The 14,438-nt window shown below is 44.2% G+C and overlaps 1 protein-coding gene across 5 annotated transcripts in view; it reads left to right on the top strand.

Moving 5' to 3' along the window:
• GALNT13 (polypeptide N-acetylgalactosaminyltransferase 13) overlaps positions 1-14,438 on the top strand; it is a 1,280,472-nt gene that overhangs the window by 823,620 nt on the left and 442,414 nt on the right. For all 5 annotated transcript variants that reach the window (XM_069616427.1, XM_069616426.1, XM_069616425.1 and 2 more), the window contains exon 9: positions 8,401-8,499. In XM_069616427.1, the coding sequence (XP_069472528.1) occupies positions 8,401-8,499 (99 nt within the window). The remainder of the gene's footprint in view (positions 1-8,400; positions 8,500-14,438) is intronic.

The raw sequence follows: 14,438 nt of genomic DNA, 5'->3' as shown, positions 1-14,438 counted from the left end.
CGCGGTTCAGTGGTGAGTGGCTATCTGGCTGCCGGGGTGCTTGGCACGGGCAGTTCGACCACAAACCGGGCTGGGGTGCGAAGAAAGAAAGGAAAACTGGTTGTGCCCACCAGTCAGGGGAAGAAGACTCTCCAGCCGGGAGATCTTCTCTGTCGTCGGGAAGTGGTGAGTCGGTTCAGCAGGGCTCCACCGGTGGTGTTGTTGTGGGAGGTCGGCTCAGCTTCTCCCTCGTCGGATTCTCAGGTCCTGTGGCGACTTCTGAAGTTCCATTCCCCAAAGCCCTGCTTTTATGCAGAAAACCCCCATTCACTCAGCCTAGCTGTCACTCAAACATGCTAAGTGGTGAGCCGGCCGGCTCACCACTTGGGCCAATCACATGAGTGCGACCTGAGTTACCAAGGTAACTCGGTCCAGGGTGCCTAAACCCCTCCCACACCCCCTGTGGTACCCAGAGAGAGTGGCACCACTTTTGGAGGATTCTGTGGAGAAGCCCGCCAAAAAAGTGCAACAAAAGGCTGGACTTGGGTTTGAGTCACAGAAGAGAACACAAACGCCATTTTAGAATCGTTTCTTGGCAAAAAATACCAACCGGAGAATTAATATTAATTAAATAAACCGGCGGTATGTTCGAGGCTATGAGAATTAAATAATTAAAGTTGGTAGCCTCGAACAATGGGAAAATCCCATAGGAAAATATTTGCGGTCGAATATAAAAAGTAGTTTCCACTGCCACCAGCCAAAACTCGATCAGGGGGGACGGAGACGTGCCCCCTCGACTAACAGACCCCGGGGCAATGAAATTCCCCGACCAGTACGTCCACAATATGATGGTTTGTACTGGTTTCTGTTAATAATTTGGGACTAGTAAAGCCAATGGTGACTTTACATGCCCTGGGAGACAGTAGTCAGTCCCAGGGTATGGAGTCTATGGTGGGGTGTCACTATGACACCCTTGTGTTACTGCACGGAGGGTGCTGTGTAACATACATAGGAAAAACACATGAGACCCTATGGAGTAAAGGATCCCATAGCCCATAAAACACATTGCCAGTCAAAGGAATACCATTAATCATGTCAAGAGTGGGAGGAAAAGAGTCTCACTCTTGGCAGGAGGAAAAAAACAAACTCCAGAAATCCAGCAAAGCTGCTGGGGGACTCACTAGGTTAGGAAATTCAGCCTAAAGAGAGAATTCTCCCTAACAAGCAACATACGGGTATATTGCTGGAAGTAACAAAGGAACTGGAATTGAATGTTATCATGATGTTGGTAATGAAATCAGTAGTCAATGAAGGTCTGGGATTGGTACAAAGGGAACTCTGGGAAATTTCAAAAGATCAAGCAACAAAATTGGACCGACTCTCAGACCAGTATGCTTAGTTGAAAACATATTTTGGTGCTTTGGTGGAGAACTTAAAGTCCCCGCAAAATGGCATTGAGGAGGGTCCTAATTGTGAGCAACCTATGATAGCCTCTCAGCTATCGCCTGATGATTCCCCCCTATCAGCATCAGTGATGGAAGAATTTCTGCGAATGGCACAGGTCATAGATCTTGATGTAACATCTAAAACTAATGCTCCAGAAGCCCCAGGAAATGTATCGAAAAACACGGAGGAACAGGAAGAAAAGAAAAAGAAAAAACTATCAGACAAATTGAAAAAGAAAAAGAAGAAAAAGGCCATGGAAGATGCCATAAACTTACAAGTGCCGGTGAATGGCAAGTCTAAAGGCAAGAGGAAACATCTGATGACCGATACAAATTGCTTTGTGAAGATTCTCAAGGCGAAGGCAGGAGAGTTGGGAAGAGAAGAAAAAAGAGAATGTGCCAAAGAAGGGAAAAGGTCAAAAACAGAAAAAAAAAGTACCAAAGAAAAAGAGAGGAAAAAGACAAGAGAGATACCTGAGGCTGAATCAAAGAAAACCACAGTGGGCAGCCAAACAGACTTAATTGAACCACCTAAGAGAATTGCCCCAATCTTCTTGTAAGCTAAGAAAAAAACAAAGGTGGTGAATTCTGCAATCAATACAGCCGTGATCTTTTTGAAAACTAAACAACTACAAGAGGCAAATCAAGGGGGAATGGGCCTGAGTCCTGCCCTAATAGTCAGTCTACCATCAACAGAGGTAGGCCTGCATCTACAAGCACTGGCCTTAATGAATCCAGGTCTGGTGGTACTAAAGAATCAGTCCAAATCCCTCTACTCTTGAGTGAGGGCACTGATCCCACGAATAACACTCCAACACAACCACAGATGGAGCAAAAGCCAGATGTCTGCAATAAAAATCCAAATAATCTAAAACAGCTCAAAGATCAAAGAGTTTATGTTTCTAGATTGTCACTGACATCTCACATTGGGTAACCTCTGAATCTCCCCAGGATCCTCTCAGAAATTAAATCAATCCCGGGTCTAAAATATTTCTTCTCGGATGATATTGATGTGGTAAAATTTCCTTTCTCTACATACACAAATATAGCTGAATTGGTACTGAAATCAAATTTGTGTCTGGAATCAAAGTTGGGGGAAACAGAAGCCTGGCAAAAAAGGGGGTTTGAGGTATCCAAATCATGCCCTGTTTCAGTTAATACATATCCCCAGTTGAAAGGAAATCAGCACTATAATCAAATCCAAAATAACAACAATGGTACTGCCACAGCGTCAACGGCTGCCTGGGAAATGGTTCCAGAGATCATTTCCCAAGTTGTCCTTAGAATGGGTATTAAACAGCAGAGCCTCTAGTAAAAAAAAACACTTTGAGGTCTTGTCATGGAATTCTAGAGGCTATAACTCTTTTACCCATGAGCCGAGGAAATCCTACATCTTTGGAGCTTTTGACTTGATTTTACTCAAGGAAACTTGGCTTACATGTCCAATTGGAATAGATGCATTCACCACGTTCCATCAATTGGCGTTGGGGTCGGAAGGAGGTCGACCTTCTGGGGTCTGATAACTGCTTGTAAAAATAGTGTTCTCTATGAATCCAGACTATCAAGTGAAGAGCAAGGTATCTTGATAGTGAGGGTGGATTATAAGGCCCCGAATGTTGGACATAGTTGTATTCTAGTTAACTTGTATTGGAACTCTCAGAGGTGGGGTCTTTTTGATTTTCTGTCAAAGTTGTCTGATTTGCTGGTTGATGTATTATTGTTCCTTATGGATGAAGTCCAAATAGCAGGAGACTTAAATTCTCAATGCCTGTCGACGAAATATCAGGTTGCAATGAAATCACGTTATCAAACACAAAATGGCCTAACATGGGCAAACTTCATGAAGGGATGGGACCTTTGGATGCTCAATGGAAATATTAGGGGTGATATCCCAAGTAATCCAACTTGGCATAGGGGAACAGCCTCCTCTGTAATTGACTACTTTTTTGCTTCTGGGAAAATCTTTGAAAACTGTGTGATGTTTGTAGAGGGAGGAAATGCGGATGATCATGCAATGCTTGAATTATCAATAGATGTTAATTTTTCTGCAACTGTTTCCACACAAACTGGAAAACATGATGGCCAATGTTCCTGAGGATCAAATGTTTGAATCCTGCAATCCATGGAGTTTCCATTTGTTGCTATTGGATTTGGATCCCCAGAAACATAATATCCAAAAACACATAAACTGCCCCATAAACATTCCTTTAACCTTCAGATAATGGAACAAAAGAGGAGTGTAAGACATCAAAAAGCAGTGCTAAAAAAAGCTAAACTCGACAGAAAATACTTGAGACAGTTCTTAGCTTCATTAAAAATCATTATAGAAATTGGAAACGATCATTTAAGTCATCCATCCTGCAATATGATGGAGAATGTATGCTCAGGTCACTAGGTCAGAGAAATTCCAGAAATGTGTGGGCTATTGTGGGGGAAAAGCAAGAACGGCAGATGTGCACTCAGGATGCCATATTACAAGAACAGACTTGGGTGGACCATTTCTGTCTGGTATATGGGTCTATATGTGTTCCTGTCCATGTGAGTTTGGATATTGCCCAATGGTCCCTCACATACACCAGAGCGGATATAGAGCTACTAATAAAGAACTCATCCACTTCTAGAGCAGATGGCCCGAATGGGTTTAGTAATTGGACCCTGAAAATGAACTCATCAGTGTGGGCTCATGTACTCAAATTACTTTCTCATCAAATAATTATGTCAAAACAACTCCCAGAATCGTGGGCAAATTGGATCACAATCCTGATTTTCAAAAAAGGAGATGGACTCCTAGCAGTGAATTATAGACCAATCTCACTACTGGATGCTGACAGTAAAATCTTTTATCGGCCTAATTTTAAGGGAGTTGGAGGAATGGGCTAATTCGAATGGAATATATTGTGAAATGGCAAACTGGCTTTAGAAAGGGACTATCCACCGCCCTGAACAGTCTGGTTCTTAGTTGCATAAAAATGGAGACTTGGGAAACTAAAATGGATTACCCCTTTTCAGGGTGTGGATTGATCTCACCAAAGCTTTTGATACTGTTAATAGAGGTCTCTTGTGGAAGAAACTGCATTCATGGGGAAACCGTCTAATCTACTCTCTATCCTGATTGAATTACATCATAATACCAGGATGAGAGTTAGACTCTCTAGAGCGGGTCAACTAACAGAGCCTATAAGGGTCGTTATAGGGGTTTGCCAGGGTTGCTTGCTAGCGCCTCTTTTGTTCATCCTCTTTATGGCTGACTTGGGTGAAAGCATGAAGGAGAGTGGTCTAGTATCACTATGCCTCGGCTCAACTAAAATCAACTGGTTGGCTTACACAGATGACGTGGTGGTACTGGATCACTCCCAGGTTGGACTTCAGAGGTTGCTCCTTGCCCTGGAAACCTATGCTCAAAATATTGACCTCAGGATAAATCCAGAGAAATCTAGGATCATAATTTTCAAACATCCGAACAAAAGAGTTAAGAACTATTCATGGGAATTGGACTGTCGAACAGTAGAGGTTGTGTCTGAGCTTACTTATTTGGGATCTATAATCAAGTCATACCCAACTGAAATCCATCTATTAAAAACTATTAATTTAAAAGTTATTAAGTTGGGGGCTCAGATGAAAAGGATAAGAACGAAATTTTGTAAATTCTCTATACTGCCTTTGGTAAAATTCTATTTAGGAAAGGTGGGTCCGGTCTTTTTATTTGACATGGATACAAATTTGCTTGTGATGGATGTGAATTGGGGTTCGATATAGTCAAAGCTTTGGAAAGAGTCACTATCCCTCCCGAACTGTGTCCCCATTGTATCCCTGAGGTATGAATTGGGACTCTCCTCTTTAAGATCGTGGCTGGAGTGGAAATGGATCTCCTTGTATAGGTCCCTTCTGGTTCCCTTACGGGGAAATTATGAGGATCTGTCCATCCTAATCCAGTGTAATACGAACACATTTCTAGAAAAATTAAAGCTTAGATGCCTAGAGCTCTAGAATAACTTGGAATGTACTTCCGATCTTCTGATACAAAACCCGACAAAAGTAAAAGAGCGGATGAAAATTTGGGATTGGTTGGATACAGAAGAGAGGATGAGGAGGACAAAGTTGGCACAATCTTTCTCCAGCATGGGTAAAAAAGGACGATTCTGCCTCCATATTTGACCAGATATCCAGATCCAAGCTCAAGGGACCTCTTCCTAAGGTTCAGACTCAATTTACTCCCAACTCTGGAAATTCAATCAGCCAGAGATATATCCTTATCAGATGGTTGCTGTGGTAAATGTGATACTAATGAATGTCAAACATTGAAATATATTTATCTAAGTGTTCATGCACAAGGGAGTTTAGAGTCCCCAGATTGCGAAAATTTGTACATGGTATTAGATGGCTGGACACAGAGGAATTTTGGTTTAGACTGTCATCTGGGAATGAAATTTTCTGAACCGCGGAAGTGGTAAGACTTTTGAGAGACTTAAAGTTGGATGTTTATTAAGAAAGGAATTCTGATGATAATCCTTCCTTTGCATCTTGTACTCATGGTGGCCCTGAATCATGCTGTTCCCATCTTTATCTTGTATCATGGCTTGCAACATTATGTGTTACTACTGACTTCTGCAATTGTATTCAGTTTCCCCTCTTGCTTCTCCACTCTTTTGACTACTAACTCTCTGTTCTCTCCTCATTTCCCTTCTCCCTTTTCCTATCCCCTCCCCTTACTTTCTTCTATGCACTAACTCTATCAGACAGAATTGTCCCAGGACCTAGTATGATAGCAACCTCGTCTGTCTCCTATCCCCTCCCCTTACTGCCCCCCCCCGAGCACTATCTGAAATGTCATCAGGCCTAGTATGATAGTCGCTTGTTTTGTTCCTCCCCTACCTTTCTGCACCCCTCTCCCTCACCTCTTGTTTTTCTCTGGCTCTACCAGAAATGTCATCAGGCCTAGTACGGTAGTTGCCTGTCTTTTTCCATTTCCTTCCCACTCTCCCCCTCCCTTCCTTATCTATGTCTTAGCTCCTGCATTATCTGAAATGTTGTCAGGCCGAGTACGATAGTTCATTTCACATCCTTACTGTAAGAATGTCATTGTATTTTCCCTTGTTCCCTCCCTTGACTTGAAGCGCTTTGAATCACATTGTGTATAGGTGCTCTATAAATAAACTATCATATCATATCAATTTAAATGTACTTCTATTTTTGTTGTCTTTTTTTCTTTCTGTTTTTTTTTATATTTCATTATTTTATATTGAATGACGTGTTTAAAAAAATGTTTGTTGTATTTCTATGGAAAATGTGTAAAAAGTCAAAAATGTTGGCTAAGGCACAATAAATAAATTTTAAAAAAGAAATGTGTTTCACTCTTCTGCATTCTCTCTTTTCCCCTTGTCTTCCTTACATTGCTTCAGTAATTACTTCTTCTCTCCCTCTCCCCTCCACCCAGCCTTTCTCTGTTTCTCTTTTCTCCTGGTGTACTTTTCTCTTTCTGTTGCTGTCCTCCTTTGTGTTTTCCTTGCTGTTATCCACCTCCTCATTCTGCTTTTTCTCCTCTTCTCCACCTCCTGTGTCCATTCTCTCATTCCTCATCCACTCCCTCTGTGCTGTCTCTCCTCCTCGTGCTACCTTTTCTCCTCATTGCCATACCCTCCTCCTCCCTTCCCCTCTCTCTTCTCAACATTCTCCTCTCTGAACATTCTCCCCCGTCGTCCTCTCTGCGCCTGTCCTCTGTATCCTGACCCTTTCTCTCCTCTTTCTCACTCCGCTCTTCATCGTCTCTTCTTTACAGCCTCACCACTCCACCATCTCTCTGTAACACGCACTGCCATAATACCCTGAGTTTCCGATGTCATCCGAGTGTGGGATTTACCTCGGTACACGTCATTGCCTAGGTGAGATCCGCTGTTTTTTTTCCATGTGAGCCTGACTTGTGAATGTTTATTTCTTCTATAAACATATTCCCCCAGGTAACAGCAATATGATAGCCGACCTCAGTGTGGTTCTACTAGCTGAGGATATACAACATACGTTCACCCAAGTTGGAATCCTTTTAGGGGCAGTCTACTTCCCATCAAGTGCTTCTTCAGGCTGTCATCTTCTATATCATGTCTCAGCATTCACTTTGTGCAGAGTTCATGAATACCTTTTCTGCCATAAACCAGTCTTTCCCAGTCGTACTCAGTATTTTGCATATACCCGCTGCAACAGCTCAATGAGCAGCTGGGTCCTTGAATGTTCCCTAGGCCGCAATGAGCCTCACAGTTACCAGGGCGTGCCATAGACATGAGGTTAGGGAAGGGCTGGGGAGATTTGGGAATCGTCCATGTGCCTCCTCTGGGCTGCGCATCATAGAACGAGTGGTAGTGTTGGCCCTCCAGGGTCACCCATTCACAACTCCTAGCCACACGCGGGGGATTTCTAGGCACTGACCGTATCGTGGCACTAGCTAGGCTCATGATGCTACTCCTACACTGCAGCAGAGCTACGCACCTTATTGCAACATTCCAGCTATTGAAATACACACATACACAAGAGATGTCAAGTTAGTCAAACCCCAACACACAAATACACTCCAAAATTCCACTTCCATCCACGGATCCATCCAAACACAAGACAGCACAAACCCTCCAAAAGACGCAAAAAGTGTCAAATGGTATTTCTGTTGTTTGAGTGAACGGTTTGAGGGATCAATAATTTGACGTGAGGGTCAGACAGTGACAATGAATCGGAGCTTTGGAACTTTATTCAAGCTACAAGTCACACATTCTACTCACCTCTATCACGTCAGTACTTGGATTACTAAAGTTTCTAATATGGAAACGAACATAATGACACATTTCGATTTAGTAAAACTGTAAAGCATTTTGAATTTCTTCGTATTCTTGATTTACATGGAGGTGGGTCACCTGACAATGAACTATTGAAACTCGATTTGTTCGGTGAAGACGTATTGTGTTTTAAGCACCTCTTATTCATGTTTATATTTCAGATCAGAAATGTGGAGACCAACCAATGCTTGGATAACATGGGTCGAAAGGAAAATGAGAAAGTTGGTATATTCAACTGCCATGGCATGGGTGGAAATCAGGTAAAGGGAAACTGTGTTTTTAAATATTATTTTTTTCTTTTATAGATATCAATATTTAAAGAGTGGTAGGCCTACTATTTCACTGGACAATATGATGTGAACAGAATGTAACCTCTTTTCTTCTGATAGTTTTCAGTAAGTGTGGTGGAGCTCCCACAAAGGTGGCCCGCAAACTTTCTCGGATCACTTTGGAAGGTGTGGACCAGCCTCCTTCCCACACAATGCACTCTATGGGCCCCAACCAACGCCGTCCAGCACCTCCCAGCATCCCCCATCTTCTCTAAATACTTTTTTTTCTATTTCCAGAGCAAGAGTGCTGAACACGTGACATGCCCCACTAATTTGTAGCAAAGGCAATGGGATATGGTAAAGGTCCCTTTGGGGGTGATGACAGTGGAGTGTCCTCCGAATCAGGGCCCTCGTTTTGAAATTCCGGCTGCAATGTCACCCCACGGCGTGATCCTCTTCTCAAGTTCTAAACGTTTGGAGGACTTAAATGACACAAAATGGTGGTGGTTCCAGTTTTGCACAAACTGTCCTTCTCCCCTAGCTTAGAAACCTCGTTGCTCTGCCCTTTTTAGTCATTTTGCATTTAACCGTCGTAGCTTTTTTAAAAATGTGAATCAGTCCATATGTGGAACCTTTCCCTAAGAAGATTGTTATTGTAACAATACCTGGAGTTGTGGAGTTTCTATGCAGCGTCACCAAATAGAAGAAAAAAAATAGCAAACCATAGCATGCCACAGAATGTGCCCTATTCGCTTGCAATTGCCATCATATACCAGGCTCTACTGTCATTTAACTGGGATTGCCACTATGTGCTCAGATGCTCACATCATCTGCCAGTTCATTACCTCATTTGCCAAGCTCTATTCACACTACACAAACAATGACCGCATGTAGCAACTATTGCTATCAAATACCCAGGTACTTTTGTCACTTGAAACGTCCAAATAAGATATTGCATCTATGCACAGCAAACGCAAGCATTACCCGGTCTCTCCGGTATTCAGTTCATATGCCAGTAATTGCAGTAATTCGCCCAGGTACTTAAATTATTGACTCACTTTTGCCATTCAATGTCCTAGTAGCTTTAAAGCATATTCAGGAGTGCTAATGTATGCCCACCCAGTGGCGTAACACAAAATGTGGGGGCCCCCCTGCGAGCCATGCTGAGGGGGCCCCCCAACTCGGCAACAAATCACGGGTTGCGCCACACTCTGGGCCGGCCTAGACTGTCACGCTTGCACAATACGCATGAACGTGCTGCTGAAGGGGTATGCCGCACACTGCACTAGGAAAAAGATATAAATATGTGTTTTAATGCAATATACAGCACACTTTCTGAGATAAATTGGCTATAAAGCCAGAGTGTTTGCAATTGTTTTGTAGGGTAACACAATCCAATACATGCAAGTCACCAACAGTGCACAGGAACATTAATGCTTCCAACTGGTTGCACAATGTAGACCAGTGTAAACACGTAATAACATAGTACAGAATGCCAGGCCACATTTAGACATACCTAGACTGTTTTCAGCAAAATGCCAGTCAAAGCAATAACACTCATCAAGAAGAGAGCACACAATAAAGCATGTGTCTCCATGGCCTCGAACAACACGGCCAAACTCTTTAAAATCTGCAAGGAACTGGTCAATCCTGTTGTGGTCTATACCTCTTCTGTTCCCTCCCATGCCCTCTGTACAGCTCTGGCCTCTCATTTCTCTGCTAAATCTCAGGACATCCTGTCCTCTATGTCCTCTTCCTCTCTCGGCCCATTTTGGCCATCTCTTCTCTCCTCCTCCTTTTTCCTCTTTCTCTCTGACAACACCTGACGAGGTTTCTAGACAAGTCCGATCTATGAAAGTGTCATCCAAACAGGTGCTCCGCTGCTCCTCCAGAACCATCAAAGCCCATATTGACACCCTCGCTCCAGCCTTGGCCAATTTCTGTAATCACTCTTTCGCCACTGCAATGTTCCCCTCTCCCTTTGAGTACTCCGTTGTGCACCCACTCCTCAAGAAGCAGTCTGCTGATCCTACCTGCTGGAAAACTATCGCTCAATCTCCACCTTTCCTGAGCAAACTCTTGGAAAAGCTTGCCATCTCCCAGCTTACTCTCCACACTGAATCTGTTGGTTGTCTCCATGACCATCAGTCTGGCTTCAGAGCTGCCAGAGGGATGGAAACTGCTCTCCTTAACACCCGTGCTGCTCTGTAACCTTGATTCCAGCATTCCTTCTATTCTCATCCTTCATCTTTCCTCTGCTTTCGACAGGGTCAACATCGCCATCCTGATCAATCGACTCTGTGAGAACCTGGGCATCACAGATCAGACCCTAGAGTGACTGACCTACTTCCACTTGGACCGCCACTCCGCTCCCAGGTCGATCGTGGTCCCATTCTCTCCGCCACCTCTCTCTACCTGTGGCATTCCCCAGGGCTCTCTCCTCTCACGCTGGTTTTTCAACCTCTACTTGGCCACTTTGGCCTCCCTGATCTCTACCTTATCCTCTAACTTTCAGTGTTGTGCGGAGGACTCAGCTTTCCTTTAGGCTCCCCTCATCCTCCTCTCCTCTCTTGCTCATTCCTGACTGTCTATCCACGATTCAGGATTGGTGCGCCTCCAACAATCTCTGCCTTAATGCCAGTAAGACAGAGATCCTTCTCATTGGGACCCTTGCCACTGTGTTTCCTCTCTCACTATAGCAGACCACCTTGGGCCCTCTTCCTTTGCCTTTCTGCGAGGCAAAAAACCTTGGTGTCATCTTCAACGCCACACTCTCTTTCTCTCCTAACATCTCGGACATCACCAAGAAGTCCCATTACCAGCTGCTCCTCCTCAAAGGGACTCTTCCCTTTCTCACTCTCCACCAGAAGCTCACTGTCTCTAAGCTGGACTACTGCAACAGCCACTTTCTCAATCTGTCTTCCTCTAGTCTCCGTCATCTGCAAATAATCCAGAACAGGACTGCAAGACTTAGCCTTGGCCTCAAGCCCTGGGATTGTATTTCTCCAGCCCTGAAATCTCTCCACTGGCTGCAAGGATCAAGTTCAAGAACCTTTGCATTGCCCACAAGGCTTTCTGGGGTCAGTGCCAACACTAAATCCAATGCTCTCTTCCAAAATACCTTCTTTCTCTAACCCTTCACTCAGCTACCTCCAACTCTCTAAGGCTTAGACATTTCTCCAGGCAGAGAGTGGGGGTAGACCTCTCTCCTCTGCTGGTGCCTCCAACTGGAATGGCCTCCCTGCCCCTTTCAAACTTGAGGCGGACAACCTGAAGTTTCGGAAGCAGCTAAAAGCTTTCCTCTTCTCTGCTGCTTTCGCCCTCTCCCCGCCCCCTGCTGACCTACCAGACCTACCTGTCTGCTGTACTGACTGGCTGCTTGGCTACCCTCAGAGTCTCTCTGAGTCCAGGCTCTTTCTTGATTGTTCACCCTTGCACTGCCTCTGGGCCTACCATGCACTTAGGGGCTGTAACTGTAACCCTGCAGTCCATTGTTCTCCTTGCACAACCAATAGCTGTTCTGCCCTGGCTGCACTTACTGAGAGCATTGCTGCCCTGTTTTCCCCTCCCCTCTCACTTGCACTTCCCTGCTCCCTTTTCCCTTGCACTTCTCGTTCTCACAATGACACAAGGCCTAGTGAGATCGTTTGTCTTGTCCTCCCTCTATCATCCCTCCCTTGTGTACACTTGTGTACAGGCGCATTATAAATGACTTGAATCACATCATATCATTTTATCACAGATGCCCAGAAAAATATACAATGCCGCAGTAAGAAATGGCTAGACTGGCAGCACCCAAATGCCAATCTAGCCAGGTAATTAAAGTTAGCAGGACTACTTTATCAGAAATGTCCAGTTAAAAGAAAGTCATACCAAACTGAGGAATGACTAGACTGGCTAAATCAAAATGCCTCTCTAGCCACTAATACCACATATCATGCCTGCTTTGCCTGGACATGGACAACCATTATGATTTATCACACAATCCTGCCCACCCACACATCCACTCTCCCTCCCACCCACCACCCCAACCTCCACAATCAGCTCCTTGGCCCAGAATTACCTCTGCGTCCCTCTTCCTTGTCCCAGAGCTTTCGTATGAGGCTCCTTGCCTCATAGGAAAGTACTGGGATGAGGAACAGTGGGACTAGGAGTGATGAAGATTACAGGTAGCTAAATCAGGCATTACCTCCATGTACTTCTACCTCTTCCCAGTACTTTTGTATGAGGCAGAGTGCCTCAAACACACGTACTGCCTCGTATATAAGTACTGGGACGAGGAAGAATAGGGCTAGGAGTAAGCAAGGCATTAAACACAAGTAGTAGCGCAACACCATTGAGTTGACTGGGCTTCAGCACTACCCCCCCTGACATTTTGGGCTATATTGACTCAACTTGGCTAACCTTTAGAGCAGTTGCCAGACCGAACAGGACACAGATTTTAAACGGCACCTGTTTTTTGCTGTTAACAAGAACCCAGCAATTACCAACGTAAAGCATTTCACTGTTAGTACCTGCATTCAAATTCCACATTGTTCAGGCGATTGAAATCGTGATGTGGGTTTCCTGGCGGGAATGACACCTCCGCCTGCAGGACTCGAGATCGCCCAGTATGGAAACAATGGTGGCTGCGGGTTTAACACTTACGTTATTTCCATACCGGGTGACTCATTGGGTTGCATCATGGACAGATGAAGGAACAACACCTGACACCAAGACGTGAGGCGGCTTTGGCAACTAAGGAGCATCTCATGGATGTGGGAAATGACAATGAACAACAAAGTAAGGTGACTGCCGCTGAATACTTATAACGTCTGTTGGTTCATGAAGTTAAAAGGGCATGTCCTTTAAACATGTCATAGTTATCTAGACGGTGCATCCAAACTCTAACATCCAAACAGGGAATTACCTAATGTGATGCATCAATATAGGAGCAAGAAATTGGAACATCACATGCACATCACTCTGATCATCTTGATGATGTGACTGGAGTGTCAATGCGTGCAATGACAAACGTAGTAGCATATTACAAGTTGCACAGTGTGTTTTACCTGAATTAATATATCTGCTTGTGAGCCTGAATGCGGAAGTGCAATCTCACATCAGAAGTTGCTACTTGGATGCACAGTGCTATCCATGGCAAGGGCCCAGCATTCCTTTTTTTCCATGATCATATACATAAAACATAAGAACAAGGTAGGTACGAGATAGGCCTGCATGTAACTTATGGGCAGCAATCATATAATCATGCGAGACACAAGCAGCTGACGTGTGGGAGGAACAGGTGGAACATTAAGATCTGAGTCGACCCACTCCATCTTAAAGATTCAGTACTGATGACATCCTGCAATAAGGGATCAAGAGCGTTGTCACATCTTTGTTTCTGTAAGCTGTTGGCTTGTAACCATCATCATCACTGATAGCATTCAGAAGCCCAGCTTTTCAGTTTTGTGTGGGTTTAATCAATCAAGGAACTACTGATTTTTCCCTGAGGTAAGGATATTCCCGACTCCTCGATTCTACTCAATATTTTTGGAGAAAGCATTGCAGATTTCATGGAATGCGAAGTCAAGACCCCATCACCTATGAATGCACTTGACTTCCCAAGACTGGCCCAGGAGTTTAACCCCAGATGACAGCAGAGAGACAATACATTGAAGAAAAACCTTATGTTCAAAAGACCAGCAGAGACAAAGCAGGATATTGAATACGCCTAAAGCCAGAGATACTTAGAAAGAGAAAAGGCTATGGGAAACCCTCACAACTGAGACCGAGGAAGAGAATGTCAAGGGTGCTGGAATCTGAAAGTCGCAGACTGGGATTGAGCAGAAGGGTGCCGGAACCCCAAAACTCAAATCAAATCATGTTTGTAAAGAAGGCCTTGTAACGAGAATCAAGAAAAAGACACTCATTTACTCTCATTCTGAACT

The sequence above is a fragment of the Ambystoma mexicanum genome, chromosome 9 (assembly GCF_040938575.1).
Source record: "Ambystoma mexicanum isolate Mex_15411 chromosome 9, UKY_AmexF1_1, whole genome shotgun sequence".
Lineage (NCBI taxonomy): Eukaryota > Metazoa > Chordata > Amphibia > Caudata > Ambystomatidae > Ambystoma > Ambystoma mexicanum.
The sequence above is the reverse complement of the archived record's forward strand: the minus strand, read 5'-3'. Positions and strand labels throughout refer to the sequence as shown.